This window comes from Sorex fumeus, unplaced genomic scaffold (genome assembly GCF_029834395.1).
Source record: "Sorex fumeus unplaced genomic scaffold, SorFum_2.1 ptg000007l, whole genome shotgun sequence".
NCBI classification, from domain to species: Eukaryota; Metazoa; Chordata; class Mammalia; order Eulipotyphla; family Soricidae; genus Sorex; species Sorex fumeus.
In genome coordinates, this window is record NW_026606064.1 from 50,250,222 (window position 1) to 50,273,696 (window position 23,475).

At 47.5% G+C, this 23,475-nt stretch overlaps 1 protein-coding gene across 1 annotated transcript in view; it reads right to left on the minus strand.

Moving 5' to 3' along the window:
• Nucleotides 1–1,634: 1,634 nt before the first annotated feature.
• The window catches only part of CNIH3 (cornichon family AMPA receptor auxiliary protein 3), a 123,151-nt gene continuing 101,310 nt past the window's right edge, over nucleotides 1,635–23,475 (minus strand). Inside the window, exons 4-6 of the mRNA XM_056107254.1 lie at nucleotides 14,762–14,874; nucleotides 6,201–6,344; nucleotides 1,635–1,768 (exon numbers count right to left, since the gene is read on the minus strand). Of these exons, the coding sequence (XP_055963229.1) occupies nucleotides 1,741–1,768; nucleotides 6,201–6,344; nucleotides 14,762–14,874 (285 nt within the window). The 3' untranslated portion in view covers nucleotides 1,635–1,740. The remainder of the gene's footprint in view (nucleotides 1,769–6,200; nucleotides 6,345–14,761; nucleotides 14,875–23,475) is intronic.

The following is a 23,475-nucleotide window of genomic DNA, read 5'->3' on the forward strand; positions in this document are numbered from 1 at the left end:
AAAATTAATTGTTCTTTCAGTATTAATATTGCAAATCACAATGCCCAAAAGGAGATACAGATATATATATATGTATATATATATATGTATATGCAGTCTGGAACTCTTGAATGGTCTCTCTCTTGACAGAGAGAGAGAGAGAGAGAGAGAGAGAGAGGAAAAGTGCCTGCCAAAGAGGCAGGCAAGGGGTAGGGGGTGGGAGTGATGGGAGAGAACCTGGGGGCACCGGGGGTGGGGGGTGATGGGAGGGAACTAGGGACACTGGTGCTGGGAAATGTACACTGGTGGAGGGATGGGTGTTGGAATACTGTGTGACAGAAATCCAATCATGAACGGTTTTGGAATGCTCTAAAAAAAAATAGATGACCAAAAAAATTTATTGTTCTTGTTTTTCTCCAACTGCTGGTTTACCAACCCTCTGGAGACAAATGGAACAGTAATGGGGTCTAAAGGAGACAGTCAGATCAGTGAGACACCCAAGTGGTTGCTGCATTTTAAACAAAGAGCACGATGTGCTTCAAAAACACCATTCATACACTTGAGTCACAGGTTTCAGACAGAAACTGGGTACATGAATAAATAGACTGTGTGTGTCAAACAGCAGAAAAGAAGGGAATTTTGAGGAATAAGGTCAAAATAATTGTGATCAATGGAAGCACAATCAAAATCTCAACTTTGTCATTATTTACAATCCCCAGTACAACTCCTACCCCAAAAAGGAGAGAATGTCAAATGGAAAATTCTAAATAAGCTAATGACTTTGCCTTCAACTAAACAGGATAAATAACATCACATCATAGAAGGAAGTTATAATCTTTTTGCCTCTGTTCTTGGCTGCAGATGCCCATGGCATTTTCTTAGCTTTTTGGGGTTACTCAAAGTAAGGTTACTGTGCCAAGTGTTGACCGAGGGTTTGGCATTCAATGACTCTGGGATGCATTTGGGTAGCAAGAAGAATACAGTTCTTGGTGGTGAGGAGCTAACATGATGAATGGGTGGAAATATTTTATCCAATCATTTTTTCCCACGAGTGCCGTGCCCAGGTCAGCTCTGCACCCCTCCGCGTAACTCATTACCCACCTATTGCCCCAATCCCAGCTCATGACATCACACAGTCAGGCTGCCTCAAAGCAGAATAGGAAAATAGACACTTCAGTAGACTCAAGGCTGGTTACAGCTGAAGGCAAATCAGCGTATTTCCCGTTCAGTCCCACTGAGCAGGTGCAGGGCCTGACCCAGCCTTGGAGCAAATGCCCCATGAGTTTTGGGGTGCCTGAAACATGCTGGAGGACTTGAATGAATTTCCCCAGACTCAGCTGTGATTTGGGTCTTCCCAGTCCTCAGCGGTGACCTCAGGGGCAGGTGGATTCTAGTCTGCACTGGTTGTCGAGGAGCTCGGGGTGAGTGTGTAGGGAGCTGTCGGAAGAGGTGGATGCAGGAAGCCTCAAGGATCACTCGGGAGAGAGTTGGTGTTCCATCAGTGATTTCCCCCATGCGTCACTGCTCCAGAGGGACTGACAGCCCGAGTGTGGGATGGGAAATGTCAAGGACCATGAATCACAAGGTCACAACACAGGAGCACAGCCAGCTCAGCACTGCTGCCATAGGACTCCATCGGGGTCCATCAGTTCTTTCCCACCCTTGTCCTCTCTGTGCCCTTCTCCAGTCACCAGCGGAAATGGACTTCTCAGTCTGGGGCCTCCCTGCTGCCAATCTTGGATGACGTGTGTGGTCTTTGAGTTAAGAGCTCACCAACGTGTAGATCATGCTAGAAATGCAAAAGGAAGAGGAAAAGGAGGCATTAGTTGGGGGGGGCCCACAAAGGATTCAGATGCCCTTAAGAACCTTCCTGAAGCCAGACTCTTGGCTCCCTTCTCTTCCCCGTCTGTGGCTGCCTCTTGTCTCAACTCCCTCCTGCTTCCCACAATATAGGACCGAGCTTTGAGTCCATGAGCAGACTGTGTCCCTTGGGTGAAAGATGTGATTGCTCTGAGTGTCCGTGCTTATTCTCATCACAAAAAGGTTTATTAGCGCTGCTGTTCCTCTTGCCTGCCATTGAGGGGCAGGGCCCCCAGGGATGGACATGCTACTGATTCCTGATCCTGCCAGGCTGTGTCTAGGGAATCCCAAATTCTGCAGGATCATGTGTTGGTGCTGGGGAGATGTTCATCACCACTATTACAAGTATCTGAGTGTGAACACACACCCTCTGGGCATACAAACAAAATGAATTCTCAATCCAGGAACTCCCCAGCCTGCTTGCTTTGAACAAATCCGTTATTCAACACATGCCTTGTGAACTTGTACCAGAAGGGGGTGCCCTGACATTAATCAGAGGGGGTGGGGGGGTGCATCATGCATTTCTGTGCTCTTAGAAAACATCAAAGACTAATACTGCAAGGAACATCCTGTGCCAAAATATAGCAAGTTGTTCATTTTCAAGGGAAAAAAATAAAAAATATCTCTTCAAATAACAGGAAGTAAAAAAAAATATATAACCCTCGAAGTTGACCCAAAAGTAAGAAACAGAAGTGTTTTCTGTCTAACTCTAACTTCACTTCCTGCTACCAAGCCCTTATGGGCTCTTATGAAAGTTGCAGTTCCAGCTATGAGAGCCGGACACAAATGCGTGACCAAGCTTCACTCATTGGACCTGGAGCTAAAGGGTCTTACTTGACAATGGGGAGTTAAGTAACAGGATAAGCGGATTATTGAAGATCCCACAGCTAGAGACAGAGGAGAACAGCCAGAGCCTAACCCAGAGCCACACACTTGCTGTCGGAATGCAGTTCCCTGTGGATGCCTAGGCGCGCCCCCACGCTATCTTTCACCACTTGCTCAGTGTTAGTGGGCACCATTCACAGGTGAGGAGACAATAAAGCATGGAAAGCCCCAATGTTCATCCCACAGGATCAAACAATCAAATGTCAGCAACGCTAAGGGTTTGAGGCGCACTCTTATGTGCCAGGTCCTTAGAAGCAGATGCAAATGAAAGAGAAGACGCCCTGGTGCCCAGGAAAACCACAAAGAAGGAACATGATGAGAGAGAGAGAGAGAGAGAGAGAGAGAGAGAGAGAGAGAGAAGTAAACCCTGGGTGGTGGAGGGGAAGCAGGCATGATCCAGAGTCATCAGGCAGAAGGGGTGCAAGGGGGAACACTATGGTATGTGGAGAACCACAGCCTGCTTTAATCTTGGACTTGAAATTTACCTTTCTCCTGAGTTGACAAACCTCCCATTAGACTATCCAGTAGTACTGATGCATTTGATGTGGTTACCAGTATTAGTCTTAATCATAGCACTTGCACTTGTATTCACATCAGGATTAGCAAGCCTCCATCCTATGAAACCTTCAGATGTCCCCTGGTCTCTCAGGTGGTCTTAGTTGGGGCAGTGCTGGGTGCCCTAGGGGAGCACTGTCAGAGCAATGGCTTTCAGCTGGGAACTTGAACACGTTTCCTAGCCTCGCTGAGGACCTCAGGAAGCTCAAACTGAAAGACCAGACCCTCTTTGCAGGGTTCCTGGCTGCTGTCTGCACATCCCCAATCCCATCGCTCCACTCGGCTCTGACACACTCTCCATGCACACAGTCCCATGGTCCCTTCCCTTCCCAGCAGAGTGGCCCCACGTGATGGTTCTGTGAGCTCCACTAGTTCTGCAAAAGGGGCAGGTGGACTCCTGAGATAGGAGAAGCAGGGACTGGGGGCTCAAAGGATCCATGGGTTCTATTCAAAATATGAAACAGAAGGCTATAGAGACAAGCCAGAAAGAAAGGCACTTTACTTGCATGTGGCTGACCTGGGCTCCATTTCAAGCAGCACCCATGGTCCCCTGAGCACCCCTAAGAGTGATCCCTGAGCATGCAGAGCCAGAAGTCAGTCTGAGTACTGGCTGGTGTGATCCCAAATCCAAATCCAAATATATATATGTGTGTGTGTACCTATATACCAATGGAGTTTGGGGGAATCCTGCTCCCACCAAGGCCCCAGAAAGGCAGAGGAAGGTTGTTGTGGAAACAGAGTCATCAACGACTTTAGCACAGTGCCAAGATGAACTACAGGACTCGAGGACAGATCGTCAAACAGAATGTCTGGAACATAATCAGTTACAGAACAATCACACCCATCTGACTGGCAGTTCAAGCTGCCAACACCGCCCCCACGTCGCCACCAGCTCCCCTCCATGCCTGCAGACTGAGCCATTTTGCTCCCTGTCTGTGGGGTTGGCACACCTCTAGGCCGTGGACTCCAGCAGTTATGGCAATAGAAGCCAAATGAGGGAGCCTGAGGAGCCTAACTCCAGACTCCAGCCAGCTCCTGCTCATGGTGCTGCCTGGAGGAGGAGTAGCACTGCCTCTGGACCCTCGGCTCAATGCTGCTCTCCACAGCCTCACCCAGGAAAGGTCTGATGAAACCTCGTCGCCATACTGGCCCACGGGGTGACGGGGTCAAGCCTGTGATAGGGGGGGCCCACTCCCCACCTCTCCCAAGACAGTCATCATTGAGACTTGAAGTCAGTCCCGAGATCTTTGAAAAATCTCCTCAAGAACTGAAGGATGTAGCAGCCTACATTCCAGAAACTTCTACACAGGAGGAGGCCCAGACCCTGGACCAAACCTGGAAATGAAGAACGCAGTGAATCCCTCTGAATCCCCTCAAAGGCTGAGTTATTGCATAGACAAATCTTCTGCATTTTCACCTCTTGAGGATCCCAGATGGGGTAGGGGGCTGAGAGGCATCCCCAGGAGGCAAGATGCCTAACCCCAGAAACTCCAAACAGGCAAAGCTTCAGAGTCCAAGAATCTGCCTTTTGAAGAAACATATCCTCTTCATCCTCCAACATGCTCAATGCCAGTCTGGGATGACCGAAGAATACACTTCAATAAAGACTTTTTTTAGAGGATGCTTTAGAGGGTAGCAGTCTTTGAGGTCAGGCTTGAGCCGGGCTGAAGGTTGTGACTATGTGGAAATGATCTAAGGCCTCAGAATCCATTTCCTCATTGTTAATACAGAGGTGATGATAGCAGTCCACTAAGAAGCCCAGCCACAGATGGAACGTTCTTAGCAAAGCCAGGCTCAGTTTTATTTTCCTAATTTATTTTTTCACTTTTAGGTACTATGATTTACAATAATGTTAATGAAAGGATTTCATGCCTAGAATATTCCAACACCATGCTCTCCACAAGAGTGTCCCCTTCTCCCACCTTTGTCTCTGTCTCCCTACCCTCTCACAAACACCTTCCCCACCATGATAAGCTCAGCTCCCATGTTTTGTTGGATATTTGTTATACCCTTAATTGTTTCCCTTCCCCCCCCCATATGAGGGGAGCATTCTGTATCTGTCCCTCTCCTTTGGATCAACTTCACACAGCATGATATTTTCCGAATCCATTGATAAACTGCACAATTTTGTCTTTTCTTAAATCGGCTGGGTTTTAAACATTGAGCAAATGCAGTCACTTCCCAGCCTGCTCCAGCTCCTCAACTCCAAGGTGACTTTGGAACTTAATCTCCACTCTCCTTTTCCTCCCCTAATGATCACCGCCACTGGGGGGAACCAGGGGACAGGTGAGATGAACTCAAGAGGAACAGGAAGAAAAGAGGAAGCGGCGCTTTTAGAAAAGGCACTCTCCAGGGCGTCGAACCATGAGATGATCTGTTCTGAGCTGTCAGTGAAGCTAGGAAGTTTTGCATAAAGAGGTGAAGAAGGGGGAAATTTCGGAAACTGGATGGCAAAGTCACCATGTTCTACCTAAATAGGATAGTATTATGCAATATTGAGAGAATTCCAAGGTAAGCGTTTAATGACTTTGTGCAGTGAGTGGGGCAGCCTCTTGGGGGTCTTTTTCAGGAATGCAGCAGCTAACAAATGGGTGGGAAAGGGGGAGCAGAGGATTTTAGTGGAAAAGGGGTGTCAGGGAAGGTGGGGAGGGCAGAGGCTGCTAGAAGCAGAGGGGAAAGCTGTACTTCCTGAGACTGCCCTAAAACATTGCTAGAGTATCTTCTAATCCATGGCACTGTACACACTTGGGGGCGGAACCAGAGCTTAAGCTCCATAACCTTACCCAGAAGCCCTTCCCCTAAACCACACAGCTGAGATCAAACCCAGTGTCCGCTGTTTCACCTTGCAAAGACTTCCCAGTCTTTGCTGGCCCCCAAATTTTCTCCATTTGCTGCAGGAGTCAACGCCCCAATAAGCTTACCAGTAAAGGTAGTAGAAGAAGGAGAGGAGATAGAAGGCCAGCTTACACCAGGCCTCCTTCTGGCAGTAACTCAGGGTATCGGCGTTCATGACTACTGGAGGGTCATAGGCTAGTTCAGAGCTGTCAGCTGGACAGTGGAAATACCTGTAGATGAAGAGGATACAGCATCACCATGTCTGAGGCTCAGAAGGAACATCTCAAGGGGTCAAGCCATGCCCTCCTAAGTCAGGTCATCCCTGGGGGATTCACTGCTAAGAGCAGTGAATGTCTTTCCCAAATTACAGACTGGATGCTCCAATGGAAGAAAAGATGCGTCACTTAGTATCACCTGGGAGGTCCAGGAGGAGCCTTGCTTTCTAGGATGTAGAGGGGTTCAAAGCCTGTGACCACACTGCAATAAGAGCAGAATTAGGTGGGGGCCTGGAGGGGCCATTGCTACTCCCAGGTGCCATTGCCCATCCTCTAGTAGAATCACGAATTACCATATTTCACCACATAATCATCAGCAAACCATAGCAGTTACATCCTTGTTTGAAGGAACACAAGCATAAGGTTTTTGTCTGTTTTTTTTTTCTTTTCATTTCTGAGCCACACCCAATAGTGCTCAAAACTCACTTCTGGCAGGCGTTGGGGGGAGCATATGTCATGCCAAGGATCGAACTCAAGCCAGCCCTGTACAAAGCAAGTACCCTGTCCACCGTGCTATCTCTCCAGCTCCCGCCTAAATTTGGTTTTGGGGGGAGGTACAGTGGGTATTTTTCATTTGTTTTTTATTATGGGGCCACACATGGCAGTGCTCAATGCATACTCCTGGCTCTGTGCTCAGGGGACCATATGGGATGCTGGGGAACCTGAGTCAGCCTCGTGCAAGGCAGGTGCCCTACCCTCTGTACTATTTCTCTAACCCATGTAAATTTTATTTTAGGTTTCATGTAATGATCATACCCCACTTTTTTTTCTTCATCTTCTCTGGCGTGTGAAAAAATTGACAGGTATTTGATAGAAAGATTCAGAGTGGCAAACTGGCCATCACAGAGCATGAGCAGCTCCACAGGGAGACTGGGGAAGTAACAGGACATGACAGGAAGAGTGGAGGGATCAGAGAGTCCTGGCCCCCCACCCAGGGAGACAGTTGTGGTAAGGCAGTATCCTTGGGTGTGTTGGGGAGGGGGCATTTTCTGTTCATTCACTCAAAGAAGGTAGTTTTTTTTTTTTAATTTTTATTAGTGAAACACCATGAGGTACAGTTGTAGATTTACAAATTTTTGTGCTTGGGTTTCTATTATACAATGATCAAATATCCATCCCTCCACCAGTGCCCATTTTTCACCACCATGGATAATATCCCTCCCACCCCCATCCCCCCCATCCCACCCTGCCTCTGTGGCAGGGCATTCCCTTTTGTTCTCTCTCTCCTTTTGGGTGTTGTGGTCTGCAAAAGAGGCATTGAGTGGCAAACATGTTCAGTCCATAGTCTACTTTCAACATGCGTCTCCCCTCCTGGAAGGATCCTCCAAAAACCCTTTATTTGGTGCTCCCTAAAGAAGGTAGCTTTTAAAGGGAACAGTGGCTCATTTTTTTCTTTTTCTGAAAAAGGGGTGGGTGATGGACCAAATAAATTTGGGAACCTCAGGTCCAAAGCAACCTTTACTTCACAATATCACAGTGGTGCCATGGGAACTGGCGTTGTTCCAAAAAGAGGGGCTGGGGGAAGGTGAACAGCTTCCTAGAGGCCAGGGCAGGCTGAGGCTCTCACTGCTGCACAGGGACCAGGATGCTGGGCTGGGACCAGGAGCCTCAAGCACAGCCTTTGAAGACCATCCATGGAATACAGCCACTGGGAGAGCTGACACTTCTGTCCCCCATTCCCTTCAGAGCCTCGGTCTGACATTATCTGTCATCCACACCCACCCCAGTGAAGCCCCCAATCAGATTAAATGGATTCTTCCAGATCTTGACTCTCCAGTCATTTCTCCTCAGGAGCTGATTGCAAACTCTGTTCGCTGGTGCTCTGACCTGGTTCCCCAGTGGCCTCACTAAGTGGCCGAGAGACTCAGTGAAAAATTACTCAGTTAGAGTGTTCTTTGCTGGTGTCCAGGTCACTAGCCACTGACCTCTTTTTTTATTTATTTGGGTTGGGGCCATACCCAATAATGCTCAGGGATTCCTCCTGACTGTACTCAGAAATCACTCCTGGCCATGCTTGGGGGGACAATATGGAAAGCCAGGGATCGAACCCAGGTTGGCTGCATGCAAGGCAAGTGCCCTCCCTGCTTTCTGCCACCCTAGACACTCACCTCTCTGAGCCTTGGCATTCTCATCAGCAAAGGGGCTAAAAGTGCTGCCTACTTCAGGCTCTGCTAGCTATGAATGATGGGAGGTGCTGGACACAAATGATGCACACAAGATGGGCATCAAATAAATAGTGGCAATTCTGCTTTTTTGTAGGTATATAACCCACACCAGGAGACTCTGTATGGAAACACCAGATTGGACTGTTGGGGGCACGGGAAGAGGCTGTTCTAGCACTTTGTTTTTTTAATTTGTTTGTGGGGGTCCACACCAGGCAGTGCTCAGGGCACCTGTATTAGAACTGGAGTGGCAGCTACACCCTCATGCAAGGCAGAGCCTTAATCTCTGAACCATCTCTCCAGTCCCAGGTCTCTGGTTTGAAATGTTCTCTTCATTGCCTTTTCTGAATACTTCGAAACGGCCCGGATCTAAGGTAGAACTCATCAGAATTTAACAAACAGAAGACACAATCTCCACCGGCAAGGTGATTACAGGTAATTCTTTTAAAAAGAGAGATTCCATGAAGAGGGGTCTCCGCTAGCTCCCCCATCCCTACTGTGTGGAGCAGTGAAAGACAGGAGTACAGTGCACCAGTCAGCAATTTGCAGGCTGACCACATTGTTAATCGCCTGTGAATCAAATAATCAAAACTTCCCCTCAAAAAATTGTCTGCCATAGAGGCAAGGGGAGGGGTGGGATGGGGAGGGGAGATACTGGGGACATTGGTGGTAGAAAATGTGCACTGGTAGAGGGATGGGTGTTCGATCATTGTATGACTGAAACTCAAACATGAAAGCTATATCTCACAGTGATTCAATAATAATAATAAAAAAATTCGCCCATCCTTTTCCCTCCTATCCCCCCTCCCCCCCCCCCCCACACACACACACTGCCTATGCAAACTCAGGCAAATTTCCTGGGATTAAGCAAGTGCAAACAGGGACCAGAGAGATAGCACAGGGGATAAGGTGCTTGCCTTGCATGCAGCTGACCCCGGCTGGATTCCCAGCACTACATATGAAGCCCCTAGCACTTTCAAAAGTGATCCCTGAGCACAGAGTCAGGAGTAAACTCTGAGCACTGCTGGGTGTGGCCCCAAAACCAAAATAAATGAAAGTGTGAATAGGTGGGCCTGAAACCTATAGTGTGAGGATCCTTTCTGGATCCTTTCTGGAAGCAGCATCTTGTTCCATTCTTTAGGTTTTGATTGGGCCCAGATACTTTTGCACCCATAGTGGCTTCAAATTCCTATTAGGATGATACTGGCCAGTGGACACTGAGCACTGGAGCCTGCCTTCCTGTCCAGCGCCTATCTCCTCATGATCAGACAAACCACCCAGCATTTGCTCTGCCATTTCAAAAAATGTTCATAGTATAGTCTTCAACTGTTTCCGCACCTGCCTCCCTCATAATTAAGTGTGAATTTTCCTGAAAAGTCCCAAGATATGTGTAGTTTATTCTGTCACCTAACTCTATTGCCCTCCATAGAGCACCCCCCACTCATGGCCTCTTTTTGAAGCTTGCTCTCCAGCCTACCAGTTAAACATCCTGCCCGACTTACTGGATTTCACCATCTAATTGTCACCATTATATAACTGCTATACCTGTTTTTAAGTAATACTGTCACCATATTTTAAAAAGCTTCACATAATGGTGACATCCTGCTTTTTACTCCAATAAAAAAAAATAATGTCACTGTCATTGTCCTCCCGTTGTTCATCGAGTTGCTCTAGCAGGCCCAGTAACATCTCCAATGGAGACTTTGTGGTTACTTTGTTTGGCATATTGAATACATCACGGGTAGCTTGCCAGGCTCTGCCATGCGGGCGAGGTACTCTCGGTAGCTTGTCGGGCTCTCCGAGAGGGGCGGAGGAATTCTTTGATGATAACGCAGCAAATTGCAATAAGTTGCTTTCTTGCCCCAAATTCCCCTCTTGCCTTTTCAGCTGTTCTTGTGATTTGTGGAAGCAACCGGGGCAGTGAACGAGAAACCAGGGCACGGAGCAGCACCCTGAACCAATGTGCCTAGTGAGTTTAAGTCACACCATGGAGGGAGCAGGACTTAATTCTGGTCCTGCCATGTCTTGCATTGGGTCACTCTGGGCACTGGCTGGGACTGTGTTAATGTCACTCCATGTGTAGAAATCAGACAGGGAGTAACTCACCCAGGGCATCTTTGTTTGGGTTTTGGTTTGGTTCGGGACTGTCCCCAGCCATGATCAGGGCTTACTTGTGAGTCTGCGCTGGGGGGTCACACCTAGTAGGGCTTGGGGAATCATAGTTGGTGCTGGAGATTGAACCTGGGTTGGTTGTGTGTAAGGCGAGTGCCTTAACTCCTAGACTAGCTCTCCAATCCCACCCAGAACATATTATGCCGCAGTTCACTTCTGTTTGACTTCTCTCAGAGTTCAGATCTGAATAGCTTACCTAAAACAGCATTTTCTTATGTAATTGAATCCTTTTCCTTTCTCTCCAAAGCTGAAATTTCTTGTTCTCCTGCCTCAATCAATGGCACCAACACTCTCTCAACCACGTGGCTGAGATGTTCCCCTCTCCCACCTCCTGCACCAAAGTTTTGGCCAAGTTTTGTCGAGTTCACCTTCATAAATCTTTTTCTCTCTCCATCCCAGTTTTCCTTACCCAAGTCAAGCCTTCACCTTCTCTTCATCTGGAACTCCTCCATGACCTTCTAAGTTTAATTTCATCTTCAAAGCTTCACCTCTGTTGGGATGGGCGACCTCATTCTACCTCTCCATAGTTTCTGAAGACTAGCAGCCATGCCCACATTCCATGCCACCACCACATAAGCTCATCTACTGACTGTCCCAGAGACTCATAAATAAATCTCGAGAAATCGTCAACTAGCTGCAAAAATTTCTCAGACACTCATTCTGGGCTGAGACTTCCAGGGAGATTTCAGAGATGGACAGGTCAGCTCTCTCCCTAGCAAAGTCCTGACAGCTGCACCCATACCCAAAAGCAGCCCCCGTGCCTCTGATCAAACTGCCCAATTAAATATTCTGGATTTTCTGGAGCTCACAGTTACATTTGTGGCTGTGCAACATCTCCAAAGTCTACAGCACAGACAATTCAGTTGCAGCACACCAGATTGGATGGGGAAGTAACACAGAAGCCAACCAATCTTGACTAGTAAAAACATAAACACGGAAGGTTTAACTTGCAACAACAGCTTAGTAAACCCTCAGATGAGGACTTAATGTCCCCAGGGTGAAATACAACAATTTTCACAAATTTTCTTCTATAGAAATGTTTTTTATCATCCTGTTAGCTGTTCAGTGGTAACGAGTAATATAAAATAAATTATTGTTGGCCTGCTGCAGGGGTAGGCTTGAGGGGTGGTTAGGAAAATGGAGACAACGGTGGATGGAATTGGTGCTGAAATATTGAAATGCCTATAACAAATCATCATGAACAACTTTGTAAACCATCGTGTTTAAATAAAGTGGGAGAAAAGAAATCACCTCCAACCCATCTCAACACTGAAAATAGGGTTACTTTTCTGAAAATCAGGCCTAGTCAGATTCACATTTATTTTCTCTTCCAAAGCTCTTGTCACTATCTATTCCCCACAGAACAAATCAATTCAGGCTTCCTCCTCAAATCATTTCAGGTCCCAATGTCTAAGTTCCAGCTGTCAGCCTATCTCTGATTACTCCTTCCATGAAGTCCACATCTGGTCACACTAGAACAATGACTGTTTCCCAAACACAATCAGAGTTCAACTCTGGACATTTGCAAATGCTAGTTCTTCAATTGGAATGGGAGTTTCCAGATGTCCCAATGTGACTTTTCCAGTTCAATTTAAATGTTTTTGCACTCTACATATACTCCTCAGGTATATGTTTATATATTTCCCTCTATTCCTTATGGTAAGGTAAAGGTAAAGGCCCTCCCGTTGATCGTCGATTTGCTCGAGCGGGCCCAGTAACGTCTCCATTGGAGACTTTGTTGTTACTGTGTCTGGTATATCGAATACTCTCGGTAGCTTGCCGGGCTCTCCGAGAGGGGCGGAGGAATCGAACTCGGGTCGGCCATGTTGGCCGCTTGTAAGGCGAACGCCCTACCCGCTGTGCTATCGCTCCAGCCCCATTCCTTATGGTAAATATAATATTTTTGTTTTTGTTTGTTTTTGGACCATACTTGGCAGTGCTCAGGGCATATTCCTGGTTCTGCACTCAAGAATCACTCCTGGAAGGGCTCTGTGGACCATAGGGGGTGCCAGGGATCAAACCTGGGTTGGTAGCATACAAGGCAAATGTCCTATACACTGTACTATCACACCAGCTCCTAAAAATGATAGTTTTATCTCACATAATTTCTGGCACGTTGTATGTTTTCCCGTGTTGGCCAAATGAGGGAACCATGCTCTAGATGGAATGAAATAGAGGCCATGTCTTATGGTGAAATGACACTGTGGAAATGCTTCCAGAAAACAAAACTCTGAAATCTGGGGGTGGAAGGTAACAATTTCATCTGCACTTTTCATCTGCACAGTTTCATGCTTTACAACCTCTGTAATTATCCTCCTGCTACCAGTACAGTGACTATATTATACCCAACACAGAAGTTCTATGAGCTAGGCATGATCTTAGCAAGGAACAGAATATTTATTTATGCATTTCTTTTCTCCTTCCTATTCCTCTATGTTGCTGCTACAAAGACCAGGCAGTCACACACATGCTTGGTTGTGGTGTTCACCACAAGTTTTTAGTTGCAGTGCCCGAACATGGGCTCACTTGCATTCCCTGCCACAGTGCTAGCACATCTTTTTAGCTGTGGTGCTCTAGAGTCTCATGCCCAAGAGCTTCAGGGCTCACACACAGCTGACTGCAGGGGAGTAGAAGTGACCTACAGTGTGGAATTACAGATGGCAGAGCTGTCAAGTACAGGTAGAGGAGCTATTACACAGGCTGGTGCTTGGTGCAGGTGGCCACACTGGAATTGAGCTTGCAAGATGGGTGCACTAGCAACAGAGCCACCTCCCAGATCCAAGGAAAGAACATTAAAATCAAAACTATCACAGGGGCTGGAGCGATAGCACAGCAGGTAGGGCATTTGCCTTGCATGCGGCTGACCCAGGTTCGGTTCCCATCATGCCATATGGTTCCCCGAGCACCGCCAGGAGTAATTCCTGAGTGCAGAGCCAGGAGTAACCCCCTGAGAATCGCTGGGTGTGACCAAAAGGGCAAAAAAATAAAAATAATAAATAAATAAATAAAATCATACCATTATAGAAAAAATCCAACCCATCTGGTAGGTACTCTAATTACTTTGTTGTTGCTGTTGGCTTTGGGCCACTGAACTGTGCACAAGATTTCCTCCTGGCTCTGTGCCCAAGGATCACTTCTGGTGGAGCTTGGGTTACCTCTCTCCACCTTAACCCTTGTGCTGTCTTTCCAGTCCCTGCTTCTTATTAAAATAGAATTCAGAGGCTGAGAGAGAGGGTACATCAGTTAGGGGGCTTGCCTTGCATGTGGCAGACCTGGGTTTCATCCCCAGTTATGGTTCCCCAGTCCCACCAGAAGTAATCCCTGAGCAGAGCACAGAGTCAGGAGTAAGCCCTAAGCAACTCCTGGGTGCAGCTCAAAAGTTGCCGCAAATATTTTAATTAAATAAAACAATCCATATGAAAAAATCTCAACCCTTTTAAAAGGATACAACTGGGGGGTAGGGGTAGGATATTCATTGAGTTGTACAACCATTGCCAGCATCTAATGTCAGAACATTTTCATCACCTTGAAATAAAAACCCTAAATCCATCAGCTATCTCTCCACATTCTTCCTCCTATCCAGGATCTGGCAGAGACCAGTTTGTTTCCATGGAGTTCCCTACTCAGGACATTAGTTATAAAGAGTCTTTTATGAGTGGCTTCTCCTACTTATCTTTTTATTTTTCAAGACCCATCCCTGGATTTGCCTGTGCCAGTACCCCATTGCTTTTTATTGCTAAATAATATTCCATTGTAAGGGCTACACCACCTTTGATTTCTCCATTCCTCTCTTGATAGACATTGGGGTAGCTCCCACTTGGGGGCTCTCATAACTCCCAACAGCCATTAATGGGGTGGAGGCCATAGCTTATGGGACCCACAGAGAGGCATCCTCTCACTGCCTAAAACTACCTTAGGAAGGACATGCTAAGGAGATATTCCCCCAGAGCAGGAGAAGAGGAAGGCATTCAGTCACTAACCACTTGGGTGATATCCTTGCCTAAGCAGAAAGAACAGACCAGTCCCAGGTAGACTTACCTCCAGAAGTGGTAGAAAAGCAGCGGGACATTCAGCCCCAGGGTGAGCCACTCCTGCGCACACAGGAACATGATGCAGAAGAGGCTGTGGATGGAATATTCTGGCAGGACCAGCTGAGGAGGGAAAGAGACACAAACTAGGGTGAAGCAGGAAAAACTCTACAGCAGTTACTTGTACCCCCAAACTGCCTCCATCCAACACATTCAAGAGACACATGCCATCACTCAGAAGCAACACAGAAGATGACTTTTTCAAAGGATGCTCTGCCCACCCAGCTGGTCTGCACTTGGCCACTCAGATACTCTTCTGCCCCGGTCCATGCTCTCTGACCCTCTTCTGGGGGGTACTTCTCATGACCTATCCCTTATGGTGTGATCACCCTCCTTCCAGCTTCTCCCTCCCCTCCCCCCCCCCCCCCACAAGCATCCCTTTCACTATTCTAGCAACTTTCTTGTTCCATTTTTGCACATCTCTACTGGCAAAGCATTCTGCATAGTGCCTAGGCTGAAAAGAATCCTTGATAAAGCAAAATGAACTGACCCAGAGTCTATGTCTGCAGCAGGGCTGGCGGGAAAGCGGCCTGCAGTGGACTCACACACTGGTATTTCTTTTGATGGAACATAAACAACCTTTGGGCTCCCTCTTTCAGTTTAATCAGATGTGCAAAGTGGTCCAGAGGGGTAGATACTGAGGGAGACACCATTAAGTACACGTGCATGCAGAACTGCCTCCAACGCTAAGTAAGCTCATTCACCCGCCATGAGCCAGAGACTCATAAATAAATATCGAAAGAGATCAACAAACTGCAGAGATTGTTCCAGACCCCACTCAAGGTTGTCCAGGGCACCCCAGGGAGGGGAGGCAGGGATGTTGGTGAGGAGGGTGGGGAAATGAGCCCTGCACTCACCCACAGCCCCAGCATCCAAAACCCTCCACACTCCACAATCATCACCATGCTCCTGGCCGAACTCCACTGCTCAGATGAACCTCATCCAGAAATTCATCTGCTGAAAAACTCAGGTATTTGGGTTTTATGATTGAAAACTCCATGGACAGGCTACTTCCTCCCCATCTGTGCTTCCAGAAGGCCCAGCAGTCATGTACACCCCCCAGAGTCACCACCTAGTTAAAAATTTAACTCCAGTTGTATCACCCGTTAACAATTTTGGACTTCCTGGGGCTGGAGCAACAGCACAGCGTGTAGGGCGTTTGCCTTGCACGTGGCCAACCAGGGTTTGATTCCCAGCATCGCATATGGTCCCCCAAGCATCGCTAGGAGTAATTCCTGAGTGCATGAGCCAGGAGTAACCCCTGTTCATCACTGGGTGTGACCCAAAAGGAAAAAAAAATTTTTTTTGATTTCCTGAAGCTTCTGTACAACATCTCAAAGTCTACACACTGATAAACCAGGAGTAGCACACCAGACTGGATGGGAGGTAATGTAAAAGGCAAATAATCTCAATTAACAAAATACAAACACAGAAGCCTTAAGCTCTAACAACATCTTAGCAATCCCTTATACAACAGCTCCATAGTGAGACATAACAATCTTCACTAACTTTCTTCCAAGGAAACATTTTTTGATTATTCTTTTAGAAAATTATTTATAACAAGCAATATAAAATAAATTACTGAGGGCCTGATATGGAGACAGGCTTAAGGGGTAATTGGGAAAATTGGAAATAGTGGTGATGGGAAGGTATAACAGTGGTGGGATTGGTGTTGGAATATTGACTGTAACAGATCATCATGAACAACTCTGTAAACCACAGTGTTTATATAAAGTGTAAGGGGTGGGGGTGGGGGGAACAAGTGCATGCGGAGGCACCCACACAAGAAACGCCACTTGGCGTTAAAGTAACTTCTTTATTCTCAAATCCCCTGAAGAACAAATGAGCTACATTAACCCACACCTTTAAATCTTCAATTTTCAGCAGCCCTAGAACCAAAATATAAGAGATAATGACCTCAGTGGGCGAAGGGGGTGCAGCCAGCCCTTATGAACTTCAGCCTCCTGGTGAATCAGATGAGGTCTGGGATCAAAGGGAGGCTGGCTGTGGACAGGACCAAGGCTTTAACCCCTGTACCTGTCTCTCCAGTCCCGCCTTCCCATTTGGAGAGAAAATTACTTCTCAAAGCTGAGTGGGGTAGACCTGGAAACAATGGTAGTGACTTTTCCCAAGCTTATCTCTACATTTCTAATCATCTATCTCAGCCACTCATGCTGAGATAATTAACATGTTTAGAGACAGCAACCCTGGGCCTGAATCATCCCTGAGAGCTCCATCCCCATCTCCAACTCTGGTGACAAATCTTGGGCTGATTACAGTCTAGATCCCAGGTCCCCCTATTAATCATCACTGCTGCTTCCCTCTTTGGGTTTGATTTATAGAGGAAGCTGCAACCTTCCAAGCAGGGAGGATCTGTCACTGCCACCAGGCTAAGCAAAGTGGCTTAATGGGGGCCAGCTGGCTCAGGAGGCCCCCAGTCCTTTAAAGGGGTGGGAGGAGAAGCTGAAGGATTCATCCTGCCCCTCTGGCTGCCTTCTCCTAATTGCCTTTTACCATCTCTGAACCAACTTGGCCAGGGGAAGAGATGCCTGCAAGTGACACAGTGAGGGATGGCATTCTCTCATCCTTGTCCTGGTCCCCATGGGGGAGACTGTAGAAAATCCTGTCTGCTGCACACTGCCAACATCTGCCTTGGGGAAGATGCCCAAGTAAGCCCACATTTCCGGGCTCCTAGGCATTGGTTCGGCTTTGGATGAGCTGCTCTGAGCAGAAACAACATGCAGAGGACGATAGAGGCATTTAACAGCCCAGACAAAATGCTCTGCAGTGCAGTCTTTCTGTCCCCTATAACAGCAAAAAGAGTTTTCAAGGTGTCTGTGTGTACTGGGGGGGGGGGGGGGGGGGAGGTGAGGGGCAGGGGTACTCCATCATCACAAAACCAAAAGGCCCTGGGGCATCCTGGGGTGGGCTCAGAGTTAGCAATTCAGAAGCAAGGCTGTTTTAAATGCCTCTGATGAGGAAGTGGTCCTTACTGCAGTGCATTTTAGCTCATCTGTCTCAGACAGAATGAATAATCAGTGGGAAAAGCAAAGTTATGTTTACCTCCTTTGTGTCTCCCCTGGCTGCCCTTGCAGTGTTTCCAGTTTCCCTTCCCCAGCTTGTGGGATGCCCATGCAAAGGATTGGTGGCCACCCGTGGCCATGATTCTTAGTATGTGTGGGCAGCTCTAGTAAGTGTCTCCACTGCCTCTGTCTGAACTGATCTCCCTGCTAAGGACCTCTGACTCTTGAGGCCAAAGCGCTGACTACTGCACTGGCCAACCCCTCCCTACACCCTGAGTCATCCTTTGCATCAGAAAACATTGGCTTTTTTATCCAAAAAGCTGCTGAAAGGTGCCAATCTCCTTTCAGAAAACAAACAGGAACTATTTCAAGTGGGCCTCAGGCTATTGAATTCCCAAGTCGTGTTAAGCTTGGCTTTGTAGAGTTCCAAATACTAAACAAGTGGACCAGATCCCTGTATTGTGGGATTGTTTTTTAACAGGCTGCAATTAATTCCAATCAGGAAAGCTCTTCGTGATCAAGGCAGAATGGGGGGCATGGGATCTAGCAGCCTCCCATCAGTGACTCATTCACCTTTTCTCTTTCTTTCTTTCTTTCTTTCTTTCTTTCTTTCTTTCTTTCTTTCTTCATTTTTTTTTCCTGGGGGGTGCTGGGGTGTTGGACCTTACCCTACATGCTCTGGGCTTAGTTTTGCTCAGAGACCACTTCTGGTGATGCACAGGGAAACCCTATATGGTGCTGGGATGGAACCAGAGTTGGCATGTTGCAGAAGGCAAGTACCTAAGCCTGTACTCTCTCTCTGCAGCTCCTCATTCACATTTTCTTGGCAGTGAAACCAGGCCTGATGTGAGTCATGGGCTAGGTGAATAGTGATTCTGATGACCTCCACCTTCTGCCTCACCCAGAGGTGGTGGCACTGCACATCACTATCAGACACTAAATTGCCATGACCCGTTGTTGAAAGAAATAACTCACTCCCACCAGCCCCTCACTCTGATGCACGCAAAGGTCAGAGGTCAGGTGACATTCTGGGTGCAACGTAGTAAAACTCACACACTTGTCAAAGATTTCCCCCACTCCCCACGGCCCGTTTTCACTCTAAGAAGATGGATGCAGGTAAGGCCTAGCTGTCTTGACTTCCCCCTGGGAATCTACTCCTTCATTTCCATTTTCTGGCAGACATGTCTATCCAGAGAGTGCACCACCACTGCACACAGAAAACTCACACTCCTCATTTCCTCATTTTCCAATTTCTGCTAAAAAAAAAAAAGCCATCTCTGACCCCTGTCTCATTCATCTCCACATCAAGTCTTTTTCCAAATCCTGCCATTTCTTCTTCACACACACCCTCATTCACTTTTCCTTTTTCTTTTCTGCCCGTACTGGTCTTCATCACTCACCATCATTCCCAGGCTGAGGCAAGAACTTTCTAGCATATATGTCTGGATATGACACACCCAACTCAGCCCTATACCTTTACTTGCAGCCTTGTTTTCCCAGGAATAGTAAATTATCAAAGTAATTTATTTACATGCTTGCATCTCATTTAGTGGCTGACTTAGCCCACAGATGATGTGCATCTGACTAAAAATATTTCTATGCTATGGGAGTATCATATGGTGCCAGATAAACGTCTGTCTTATTTCACTGCTGCTGTGGAGATAACTCATTCCCAGGGTGAGAAAGGGGAGCTTTTTCTAAGACCCAAAGAGAGAGGGGGGATTGGAATTTGAAACAAAGAATAAGTTCCCCAGGAAGAAAGGGGACTCCCTAGACTAGGCAGTAGGGGGGACGATGGAGACAGCTAGTACCCTGGTGATGGAGAGTGGGTCGAGGTTACTGGCTTCCACCATGCTCCAGGAGTCCGGGTTTCTCTGCAGTTGGTATAAACTGGTTATCAGCCTACCTAGGAGTGAATATACTGAGAACCACAAGTCACAGAAAGGTCCCAGGCTGAGTGTAGCTTAAAGAGACTAGCAGACTAGCAGACTGGTCTCTGATCAGATCTGAATGAGCCCTGTCGACTCAGACAACAAGCTTTTCCGCTGTGATTACACTGGGCTAAAAATATTAGCCCAATATCTCGAAGTGTTATATAAATTCTTACCAGTTACATAACGATCAACTGTGTGATAGTGAGAAAAACAGCTAACCACAGCTGAGCCTTATTTTCCTCATCTATGAAATGCCAACGTCGAACACCTACCAACCAGGCTGCAGAGAATGACAGCCCAGGCTGGCAGTGCTTGCCAGGGTTGGAGCATACACGAAGCAGCCGTGACTGTGATCAATGAGGTGAGGAGACCATCATATCCTGACTAGTGACCATTCTCAGGTCACTCAAACTTGTCCTTCTGACCCTGGAAGGAGTGAAATGGCCCATGACAAAATACTGTTTCCCAATTCTCCAGTGATCTCCTTTAACTTCCCCTCATCCCCTAACACCCACCATTCTGATTAAACCAAGCTTCCAGCTTCTCCAAGAGGAAAGAGGGGCAAAAGCATGCCAATCAAACCACTGGAACCCCAGGCCTCCCATTTCTACACCCCTGTGTGTCTGCTCTCAGGTTTTGTTGCCTCTCCCCCACCTTGAGAGCCAAAGAGTATAAAGAAGGAAAGGATCACATCTCTTAGATTTGCCTTCCCTGTCCATAAGCAATAAAGGAGATCTTCTAGAAAGAATAGACCCAAGGTAGTGTTCTCAGCAAGGTCTGCCATGGAGTTCTATTTGTCCACAAATGAATCACCAACTGCACACCCAGTGGTTCCTGGGTGAGACACATGGCGGGAGGGAACAGGAGGAAAGGTAGGTGGGGAGGCACTAAGGAACCTGCAGTTTTGCTGACCAGGAAGAACACAGAGACACTGAAGAACACACTTCCAGCTCGTAACTGTCAAGAAACTCACATTAAACCTTTTTCTGGAAAGGCCACCCCCTTCTCTTTAAGGACTCTCAGGAAAGTGGGAGTGGGGACAAGTACCCTTTGAGACAGTCCTCCCCTCCCCCACACATAGACAGAGTCAAAAAGAGCCTACATCATCCTGGGGGAAAAGGGCCAGGTAGCCCAGCCCCACAATCTGCCTTCCCAAGAACTTCCTGATGGTACTGCTTATTTCCACATGCCTCTGACTAATACCCCAACCTCTGATGGTATCAGGAAGCAGGAACATCTCCAACTGCTAGAATTTGGGGCTGGGTCAACTTGAGTGCTGCCTGTTCCAGGGTGCCACATATTAAGTGGTTTGACCCCCCTGGATTTTGCATCAATGCTTGCCCAATATTTTTAAGGGGCGAACCAATAATCTCCTTATGAAAGCAACTTAGCACAGATCATTGAGACCAGAACTGGGGGTTGGACAGATAGTACAGTGGGTAGGGCTCACCTTGAATGCAGCCAAGCCCAATCCCTGGCAGCACTATGGTCCTCTGAACCCCATTAGGAGTGATCCCTGAGTGCAGGGTTAGGAGTAAGCCCTGAGCAACACAAGTGTGACCCAAAACCAAAAAATAGAATTATTGGTCATCTAGCATTGGGATCTAAGTCTCACCTACATCCCCCATCCAAAGCACTGCGACCACCCTCCAATAAAGCCCTGCTCACTGACTGCCGGCCCCAGACTCAAGTCCTGGCAGGTGGCATCTGCAATAGAAGCAGCATGTGGCCTCCCCAAACTCCAGCCATATCCATGGGAGAATCCTACAGTGTTCCTTTAAGCCCGGGGCCATGGTCTCTGATCTGACAGGGTTGGCTGCGGCAGCTTCTGGGGATAGAGGGCAAGCCTCCAGCATCCTTCTTGCTCTGAACTGCACTACCTCCCCTGATGTCTGCAGGCTACCGGTGCCCCTCACCCTCACCAGCTCCTGTGAGCTGTCTCTGGCTTTCTTGGTATCTCCAAAGACACTTTATAGACCTGGGAGATGGACCTGATCCAGGAAGGACCAAAGCTCTGAATTCCAGCCCTGCCCACATCTCCCAGGCAGCCTTTTATCCCTTGTTTTCATACAGCTTCGAGATCCACTTGAATTTCAAAAGCCTCTCTGCTGGTTTCTTAGCACACTTGTTAAATTACTGAACTACCTGAAAGCCCACTCCGGGAGGAGGGGAGAATAAAAAGCAAGCTCTGAAATAATGCCATAGTTTTAAAGGACGGGATTGTCCTACAACTCCCTGGCAATTCCGATACCTATCAGCATTTGTATCATCCCACTCCTTTTCTTCATTCCTTTCAGCCAGGAATGATGGGGGTAGGAATCGTGCTCAGAATCTAAGGAATGATTAGGCAAAAGTTTAGACTGTGTGAGAGAAGAGACACAGAAAGGAATGTTCTAGGGTATGAGAGAGAGAGAGAGAGAGAGAGAGAGAGAGAGAGAGAGAGAGAGAGAGAATACAGCGGGTAAGGGGGCTTCCCTTGCACGAAGCCCATCCTAGTTTGACTGCTGGCACTAAGTATGGTTCCCTGAGCCCTGCCAGGAGTGATCCCTGAGTGCAAAGCAGGGGTAAGCCCTAAGCACCACAGGGCTTGGCCCAGAAAATAAATAAATACATAAATAAAGGAATGTTTGAGAATAAGAAGGGTAGAACTAGGAGTTTCAACAAGGCTTTTGGTGCTTAAGAGCCCCACATGGTGCAAATATTTAGGATAAGCACCTCCTAGGTGAAGAAGATAGAGTGGTCACCCAGTGGACTAAGTGGTGAAAGGGGCTGGGGGGAGCAAATGGATGCTACAGCACAGCACTACAGCACTGCACTGTGGGTGCAACACCCAGAGCAATGATGTAGGAGAGGGGCAAAGCCTTTCATCCTGAATGAGGAAAGGCGGGAAAGGTGGACTCATAGCAGGAGCCTATACCTATGCCTGGGAGCTGAGGTTCAGAGGAGGCCTTGCATGAGGAAAGTCAGGACGTGGAGAAGGAGGGTGGCCCCCACTGCTCCAAGGGGCACCAGAGAGTCATTCTGTTCTTCTGTTGTGGGTAGAATCACCTCCTTCTCTCCCTTTAAGGTGACCCTGAGACTGGAAATCTTTCAGTATCCTCCTTTTTTTTTTTTTTTTTTTTTTTTTTTTTTGCTTTTGTGGTAACACCCGGCATTGCACAGGGTTTACTCCTGTCTCATTCACTCAGAATTACTCAGGGGATTACCATATGGGATTCTGGTAATCAAACACAGGTTGGACACATGTAAAGCAAACACCCTACCCGCTGTGCTATCGCTCCAGCCCTTCGGTAGCACTATAGCACTGTCCTCCCATTGTTCATGGATTTGCTCGAGCGGGTACCAGTAACATCTCATAACAAATTGTGAGACATGTTGTTACTGTTTTTGGCATATCAAATACATCACAGGTAGCTTGCCAGGCTTTGCCATGCGGGCGAGATACTATCGGTAGTTTGCCAGGCTCTCTGAGAGGGGCAGAGGAATCCAACCCAGGTCGGCCGTATGCAAGGCAAATGCCCTACCCGCTGTGCTATCGCTCCAGCCCCTCGGTATCCTCTTCTTAATAGGAAATGGCCGTGATTGTCCTCCAACAGGGAAAACCACAGCCCCAAGGGGGCCAACGGAGCAGAAGTCTATGTCTGCCTTTGGTCATACCCCCAGTCCAAGCAGAAAGCTCGGTAGGTGGAGGAAGCAATTCATCTCCA